The sequence below is a fragment of the Gavialis gangeticus genome, unplaced genomic scaffold (assembly GCF_001723915.1).
Source record: "Gavialis gangeticus isolate Ggan-Ray unplaced genomic scaffold, GavGan_comp1, whole genome shotgun sequence".
Taxonomy (NCBI): Eukaryota; Metazoa; Chordata; order Crocodylia; family Gavialidae; genus Gavialis; species Gavialis gangeticus.
This window is the reverse complement of record NW_017729022.1, coordinates 172,402,144-172,411,285: the sequence shown is the minus strand read 5'-3', so window position 1 is coordinate 172,411,285 and position 9,142 is coordinate 172,402,144. Positions and strand designations below refer to the sequence as shown.

General features: G+C 43.5%; 1 protein-coding gene across 4 annotated transcripts in view; it reads left to right on the top strand.

Annotated features, from left to right (window-relative positions):
- Nucleotides 1–9,142, top strand: part of NVL (nuclear VCP-like) — an 82,367-nt gene that overhangs the window by 62,309 nt on the left and 10,916 nt on the right. For 2 of the 4 annotated variants that reach the window (XM_019516513.1, XM_019516511.1), the window contains exons 20-22: nt 269–345; nt 4,536–4,624; nt 7,148–7,218. In XM_019516513.1, coding sequence (XP_019372058.1) covers nt 269–345; nt 4,536–4,624; nt 7,148–7,218 — 237 coding nt within the window. Of the gene's footprint in view, nt 1–268; nt 346–4,535; nt 4,625–5,231; nt 7,127–7,147; nt 7,219–9,142 lie in introns of those variants that run through there. The other 2 variants (XM_019516512.1, XM_019516515.1) reach the window with 2 other exon arrangements.

Here is a 9,142-nt window from a genome sequence, read left to right as displayed (position 1 = left end):
TATAAAAAAAAAAAAAAACCCAAAAAGTTAAAGTTGAACATTGCAAAATCAAAGTAGGATTATCTGGTGTTCTCTCCACTGTGTCAACACCAAATGTTTCTTTAAATGCAGTCCATTCTGTTTGTCTGTTTTTGAGATGCACTAGTGTCCAGGCCTGCTCTTGTAGTTTCAGGATGTATATTGCCTGAGCACAATATTTGTAGTTGAATTAGTAATTTTGGGGCTTTTTGTCTTTCTCTCTTCCCTTCTATCACTGCCAACTTCTTAGGATGGTACTCAGCCTCCACTGGACACTGATGTAAACCTTGAAGTAATTGCTTATGATCAGCGCTGTGATTGTTACACGTGAGTGACTTCTTTTTTAACTCTAATTCCTGTACTAGCAAATGTCCTCTGGCTTATATTAAGGTGTGTTACCTCATTGTTAATAAAAAGAAGCTATCCAGGAATTCAATGAGACTTTATCGATACAACAGACTTCCTTTTCTTACATAGGATTGTTCAGGTGCCTGACTTTTTATCAACTGCAAAAAACTGCTTAGCAAAGGCAGCTGTGCCATCTCTCTTCTTTCCTTTGTGTCTCTTCCCATAAAGCTTACACCAAACTGCAGATATAACATATACAATACAAATTCTTAAGTATACAGTAGTTCTGAGGCAAATTCCATGAGATGGCAACCAGTTGTTGGTCATTTGCAAATTTCTAGATGTGTACAATTCCATAAAAGCATTAAACAATTAGATTGTCTATTAGGGTTTTACTGTCACTAATGGCAATAAGCTTCTTCCTTAGAAGACTATATGCTCTTGACATTTCTTACTTGTCCAATAAAACTGGTTTATACGGTAAAACAAGAAAGATAATTAGTAAGTAGCTATTTAAATCATAGTTTAAGAAATTTGCTAGACTCCTCCTAGCAAAAATAGTTTTTCAGCTGGTGTGTTGTGTGGTTGTAAAAAGAGAATGCTGGTGGTTGTTACAACTTGACCCAGGTTCCCCTATCTGGGCACACACCACTGTGTTGTAAATGCAACTCTGGCCTGAGTCCGTATGCTTTTGGGCCCTCTTGGTCTGGGTAGTGACTGATGATGACTGTATTGCAGCTCTGTGAAACTGCTGGGTTCCCAAATGCAGATACCTTGGGAGAGTACTTGATGTCCTGTTTTGGCAGTGGGAGCCTACAATGTGAACTCCAGTGCTCCAGCTGTTTACACGTGCCCTCTTAGCTGGGGTAGCTGTGACATCTATTAAAATCTTTTGGATAGACCACGACAGTCAAACGAGGAACACAGGCTCAGCAAAGGAGTTTAACTACAGATACTTTTACTCTTGAAAGCACTAGAGCAACGCTATCAAACATGCCCTGCAGGCCAGATGCAGCCTGCAGAGGTGTGTCATCTGGCCCATGGTGCTTATCACCACAGTTGCCAGAGCCCCTGCTCTTCCCCCTCCTCTTCACCCTCTGTTACCTACGGCTGAAATCAGTAGGGATCCAGGTCTTCTGTTTGCTGCAGGAAAAAATTGGCTTTTCCTCTTTAAAGGAGAAAAATCATGGGAAATTGCAGGTTTCCCCTTACAGGCTGGCAGCCTTCCAGCCTTCAAGTATCTGCTTGGGGCTCGGAGGAGCAGAGGGAGGATGATTGGCGTCACGGGGTGCCACGTGTGTGTGTGTGCACATGTATGTGGCCAGCATACAGCCAGGCAGGGTAGTGGTAGTAGCTCTGGCAGCTGGATAAAGGTATGGGCGGGGGGGAAGGGGAATGGAGGGCCATGGCTTGGGGACTGTCTGGAGTGCTGGGGCCGGGACATGTGGGTAACAAGGGGGTGGGGAAGGTGTTCAGACCTCGGGGTAGAGAGGTCTAAGACAGTGCTAGGTGCTACCAGTGATCCCAGCTCTGTGCTGCTGCCAGTGGGGCCTGCCTGCAGGCATCTGCCCTTCCAGCAGGGGAAGGGGATGGAGGGGGTCCTTTGGGGGCTCCAGGGAGCTGCATGGCCAGGCCAGTGGTGCCAGAGTCGATGCCTGTGCTCTCAGGGGCACAGCAGCCAAGACATGCTGTGGGGGTGGAGGTAGGGGTGGTGCCAGGCCACCTGGCACAGTGCAGGAGCCTCAGGATGGTGCGGGGGTGCTGCAGGCGTCCTTTTCTGCTCCCTCCAGCCTGTGCTGAGGCTGGAATCACTCTGTCACAGCTATTGCACTCCAGCCCAGACAGGACAGGGCCTGGAGCCTCTCATACTCCTCCCACTACCCACAGAATGGCCTGGGCCAGAGCCATGCTCCACTTCACACTGCTGCTGTGGAGCACAGTGTTAGTCCTCTCCATTGCACTGCAGCCCCAGCCTCAGCTGGTGGCACAGGGCAGCATGTGGTGCCTCAGCCACTGCCCGTGCTTCTACATGAGGTGCTCTGCATGCACCTCGTGCTGGAGGCTGTCTCCACTAGGTTCCCCCAGACCACCATCCTGTAGTCTGCACATGGCTGGACAGGGGCAGCTGGGAGCCCCCTTTCGCTGGCAGCAGGGGGCTGTAGGTCCGAAGTGAGGAACACCAGCAGAGCTGAGTGGGGTAGAGGGCTGTGGGTTGGGAGTGAGGGGCACCAGCATGACCCAGGGGGGCGGGGGACTGTGGGTCAGGAGTGAGGGGCACCAGCAGGGAAGTGGGGCTATGGGTTGAGAGTGAGGGACACCAGAGGGGTGGAGGCTGCAGCTTGGGAGTGAGGGGCACCCAGGGAGGGGAAAAGAGACTGCATTGGGAGCAAGGGGCACTGGAGGGGGTGTGGTTTGGGAGTAACGGGCAACAACATGGGCAGGGCATCAGCATATTAGGGCTGCTCAACACCACAAAGCAGCAGCGGGGAGGGCATTCTTAGTAAGTTGCACTACTTAAAAGCCTCCAAATGTTACGTGTATCAGCATCACTGCTCGTCTCTGCGCTGAAAAAATGGCAGCAGGGTGCTTTGAACTAAAGCTCATCAGATGTGTTTTATTTCAAAGCATGCCACTGCCATTTTGTCAGCGTGGAGAAAAATGATGACACTGATACACAGGACACATGGGGTTGCCCGAGTGCATCAGTTGTCATGCTCCAGCAAACTCAATCAAGTCTGCTCCAACGCACTGGAAAAGCAGGCCCCATGCATGGGTGTAGGAGTCCCTTGTCTCTCTAATACATTTCTCCCCATCTAGCATGGCCACACAATGCCCAGAATAGACTGACCATGTCAGGATTGGACTAGTTTTCAACCCTTCTTGCCTGTCTTAACTCAAAATAGAGGTTACACTGCCCTGTAAAAGTCTCATTTACAGCTATAATCACAAAATTAAATTTGCAAAACATGAAGTTTGCACTGTCTGCCCCAGCTTCCACCTGCAAGATTGAAGGGCAGCACTCACATTCACAGATGCTTTCTTTCCTGCCTCTGCTCAAATGAGAGGAGGGTGCTAGTATTTCACATTAGGGTATAATGTTGTCTGAAGATTGCTTGGACAAGGTTAAGCAAAGAATGGGTTTCAATTTGGTGGCATGTAACAATCTTTAGATTTGTGAAGAATTTGTTTTAAAACTTAAAAACAAAGTTGATGTTTGCTACTGTTGCTAGATTGGCCTGATCACTTAACTTGTGGGTAGCAGTGTCTTAACTGTAAAATCAGGATTTCTCAACCTGTGTGTGAGGAGGCATGACTAGATTTGCTCACTCTCAGCCAGTCTGTCAGGTCTCTCCCCTTTTTTATCCATGATAATAGGTAGCCCTGCAAAAAAATAACTTATTAGCTCTGAGGTAGGAAGAAATAATGCATAGCAAGCAATGGCTTGATTTGTGATGGGTAGTCCCTGCCAAGCTCAACTGGAAAGAGGGTGAGAAGGCAGGAATGACATCTGGAAAGAGCAAACTGATGAGCAAAAATCCCTCAAAATAAACTGGTAGCAATGGGAAAAGAGTAAAAGGAGCTGGGGCCTGGGTAGTAGACAGAATAACATGGGAATAACTATGTGGACAGGGAATGTCTGCAGTGTAAATTTAAAGCCCCATTTAGCATCTGAAATGGCTAATCCAGATGCATTAAAGAGATCTTGTGGGTGCAGCATTTCAGTAAAGAGTCAATAAGCCATTTATTCCTTTCTCTTGTGTCTCTTACAACAGAAGCTTTACTCAGGATCAAATGCACTTCATTCACTCTATAATCTTTCACACAATATCATAGCATCCTTTGAATGGATCTAATCCAGCTGTTGTTTGAAAAGCGTGTGTGACTTTTGTACCAAACTCTCTAACCATTCTCTGCTCCCCTATCCCAATTTGTATAAATTATTCTGAGAGCAGTAAATGTTTGTACTTGCTCTGATCATCAGTAATTCTTTTTTTTTTTTATAAGAAAGGACGTTCTCTCTCTTTGCAGATATAAATGCTGTTGACAAATTGTTCTATTATCATCCTGTCTTTTAATACTCTCCTGCCTTTTTGTATGTGTCATTGCACACAGACAGCTGGTTGACATCTGACCTAAACTAGCTCCTTCTTTCCATAATCTACCTCTAGGGGGGCAGATCTTTCCGCTCTGGTGCGTGAAGCTTCTATTTGTGCCTTGAGACAAGAAATGGCCTTGCAGAAAAGCAAAAGCAGGAAAGGTGAGATGATCTTTTTTTAAAAGTTGAAATGCAACCAAGGGAAGATGAGTAGGCTGGGAAAGTTTATAAAGTAGTTCAAGATAATTCTGAAGTTAGGCTGCTTAAACTGTTGGAATTTACTAAAATGACAACAGTTGTCAGTGTGTGTTGACAATGTGTGAGACCCTTTGGGAGGCATCATCTCTAGGAGAGAGTGGTGAATACAACAGGTGCATTGGAATGGATTTAATTCTGCATGGATAGGACTAGGAAGTGTAAAAGTAATTATGCATTTTGGAGGTAACTCCTGTGCTGTTACCACAACATGTTAAGCAAATTATTGAATGTATATAATTTTGTATATTTGGATCAGGAAGTGTTAGGTTTGAACAAGCTGAGTGTACTTCCTGGGATCAGGAAAATCCTGATGATTATACTTCTCTCAGGGGACAGATTTTTTTTTTTCCTGTGTGTATGTGGGAAGGAAGCACAGTGTTAAGATCCCCTGTGTGCAAAATCCAATCCCATAATGTGCTCAGCAGTCATTAAGGCCTTTGGTGATGGGGTGCAGGGGGAGCATGAATCAGTCCCATGCAAATTCTACACACTGAAATGTCTGATTTTTCAGAAATGCAAATGAAGAGCTGTCACTAAGGGATCCCACAAACTTGAAATCTATTGTTTCATCAGCAAGTTGTCTGAAGTACTGCACCTAAAGTCCCTATACCAGGTCTTGTGGTTTTAAAGCCATGTTTACCCATTTGAAGAACATAAGTGCCCTACTGGGTCAACTCAATAATCTGTCTAGCCCCATAGCCTGTCTTCAACAGTGGCAGGAGCAGATGTTTTAGAGGGATAGCACTGAAAAGGGTATATCTAGAGTGATTCATTCCCTGTTTATTTCTCTTCCTGGCATCCACCATCATTGGTTTAGAGCAGGTGTGTCAAACTATTTTCAAATGTATTCTTCGCGCCCTTACCTAAGAGCCAACAAAAAATGAAATACTCGCACACACTTAACAAGAAAGGCAGAATAACATCCCACCTAACTCATGGCTTGTGAGAAGGAACGTGTGCTGTAGCTGTTCTCCCATAAGTACTGAGGCTGCTGAATTTGTTCACTTATGCTACAATGGTGAGCCTTAAAAGTAAGATCCAGCCTTAGTTTGATTTCTTCTTATTTGAATAATGCAATTGTCCTGGTTAACTTAAAATGAACAAGAGGAGGAAGAGGAACATCAGACTTTGTATGTATATATGAATTTTGTAGAAAAGAACAAGGAAACACTTGGACATTACAAAGCAAGGAGAGACCGCCACCTTTTTCCTCTTTCTGCTTTCTTTTTACAGTTTTTATTGACCTTTAGCACAGTTAGGCCCAAATCCTGATTAGTAGTGACAGATTTTTTTCCATCCTTTTGTCACAGAGAAATCCTGAATTGACTGCACTGATTTATTTAATGTGGGGTTTTTTGGATAGAGATACACAAGGCCTCTCTGTGTATATTTAGTAAAGACAGTGGTAGGGCATTCTTGTGAAGCTGGACATATCTTGATGAAATGCAGTACCAAACAGGTACTGAAAAGTTCCTTGAAGAAACATAACTGGCTAATTCAGTATGTCCAATAAAACTGTACTGTACCTGTATTCATGTTAGTTATTGTACTAATTCTGTGTAGCAACTTGATTTTGGAGGATGTTAATTATATGTATATGACAAGACATTTGCATGAGAGTGCAAGACAATACCCACTTTTTCTTTTAGAATGAAATTCTTGTGGCCAGCAGCAGGCTAACAAAAGCCTCTCTTAAAGGTGGTGGCGGAGGGTCATTAAGACTGATTTGTTAATGTAGGGTTTTTTGGATAGAGATATAGGTAAAGGGCTGGCCTGATATGTCTACAGAGTATACAAGGTTGGATCGGTGATAATGGGGGCAACCAATCACCTGATCCCTTGAGCACCAGAAAGTGCTGATAAGATGCTGGTATAAGCCAGCCTGTGTAAAGGGTGCAGTCCCTTTATACTAGAACACCTTGTCTGGGCACAGTCTTGTTAAAGCACAAGCTTAGAAACCAGGAAGCCGTAATTGTGTCTAGTTTTGTCACAGAAAAACATCTGTTTAATTTTAGTGAGTCATTTTAAGCCTTACTTTCAAGTGTTGATCATCCTAAATTCTAGCTGAATTCAGTGTATGCTACAGTTGGTCAAGGCCTTGGGTATCAGTGCTGTATCTAAAACAGTCCTATTAAAATATATGTATTGTCATCATTTAGATGCCCTATAACTGATGCAGAGAGAAACAAAGGAGTTGCTCAGGTTCATATAGCTTGCATTAGATACACTATGGAAATTCAAAGTTCATGAAATCATTGGCTCACTGAGGATAATAGACTGTGCAGTTAGTGAAATTCATTATCTTAATATTTTCATTAATGTTGTCCTGGAATTTATTTAGAAAATGGTATTAGTCCATATGTGTAGTGGTATTATATATGGGTAAATCCTAGTCATTAAGTTATTGTACTGTGTGCTTTTTCTAAGGAGAAATCAAGATTGGACAAAAACACTTTGAAGAAGCTTTTAAGAAAGTGAAATCATCTATATCAAAAAAGGTAAGAATATTCATTTTGAATGAATAAGTAATGTTTAACTTTGCATAAAGCAGACTGAAGATAAGAAGCATAGAATTTTATATTTGCCAGAAATTGCTGGAGAGAATTACAGTCAGAATGCAGCATTTGCCTGTATCCAGGTCAATTTGGGGAACCTAAGGTCATGCTGTAAAACAGGAAGGATCAAACTTTTTGGCAGGCATGCCACAACATAAGCCCTGCACCCTCCCTGAGTGCCACTCTGGTCCCCTTCCTCTATATCAGGGGTTCTTAACCTTTTTTGTGCTGTGGACCCCTTTGGCAGTCTGGTGAAGCCTATGGACCCCTTCTGAGAATAATGAGCGTCTGTAGACAGGAAGACTGCGATCACATGCGATCTAGCGGTGGGTCTAATAACTACCATAATTTCGAAGTACTGATGAGCATAAATGATATTTCAAGATATCTGCAACAACTGTGATGTGATATGAAAATATCTGTGATTTCTATTGGTGACAGTCGCAGGTACTGGTAATACTACTGTGGTTTGTTGCCTACATTCATAATTGAAGGAAATGCTAAATTTCAGTTAGAGGTTAGTGAAAATAAAGATGTAATTTTTTTCCCATCCAAGTTCACGGACCCCCTGAAATCTATCCACAGACCCCTTGGGGGTCTGTGAACCCCAGGTTAAGAACCCCTGCTCTGTATGAAATGCTTCTTTGCTTTCTGTTCCCTGCCCTGTGCTCCCTGCCAGACCTGCTGCTCTGGTTTCTGCTCCCTGCCCCTATCTGCCACAGTATTCCCTGCTCCCTCCCCTGTCTGCCATGTGTCACAGGCTCTCTGCGCCATTTGTGGGGCACATGCTGCAGGCTGGCCACCCTTGTTCTGAAAGATCTTGTGGCACTTAAAATGACCTCAAGCATTTAGGGTCTCTGTTTTAGAATTCATACAAAACTGTGCTAACCTCTAGCAACGTTCTTAGAGATGGTTTGGTCCTGTGTGGACCAGGTTAAACTGGGCAAAGGATGGATTTTTACTGGCACAGTAAAACATTTTCCTAATAGAATTAATGTCATGGTATCGCTGATGCTTTACGGAGATTTTCTATTCAAGTACTGAAAAAGTTCTGACCTATTAATATTAAACTGGAGACCTGAGATAGAATCAAAGGGGTGGAAAGAACCTCGAGGGTCACCTAATCCTATCATCTGCACAGATGCACTTGTTCTGAACCATCCCAGGTAAATGTGCTCTAGTCTCCTTCTGAAAACTGTTGAAGAAGGAGATTTCAAAACTTTGCTAGGTAGCTTTTTCCATTGTTTCTAAGTTTTTCCTGAGATTTGATCTAAATCTTCTTTGCTGCAGTTTAAAGCCTTTGCCTGTATCCTGCTGTCCACAGCAAAGGAGAAAAAATCTTACCCTTCTCTTTAGGTATCTTTTCAAATACTTGAAAATCATAATGCTTAATCTTCTTTTCTCTGACCATAAATGTACTTAGTTTTGTTAAGCTTTCCTCATGGTTTGCATATTAATTCTTATATCATTGAATTACTTGTCTCTGAATTCACTCCATTTTCTCTATAACTAGACTCCTGGCTTCAGCAGGACCCTAACCAATCTTGAGTAGAATGATAGCATGATCAAGTCTTGCATACCATGCTTATGTTAATGTGACCCAAATTCATAGATTTCATAGATTAAGGGTCAGAAGGGACCTAGTAGATCTTCTAGCCCGACCCCCCGCCAGGGCGGGAGAACAACAAAATCCCAAAAACAAGAAACGGGACTCAAATGAGTCCAGCCAGGTAGGCATCCAGCCTCTTCTTAAAGACCCCCAGGGTAGGGGCCAGCACCACTTCCCTTGGAAGTTGGTTCCAGCTCCTAGCCGCCCTAACTGTGAAGTAGTTCTTGCGGATGTCCAATCTATACCTCCTCTCCATCA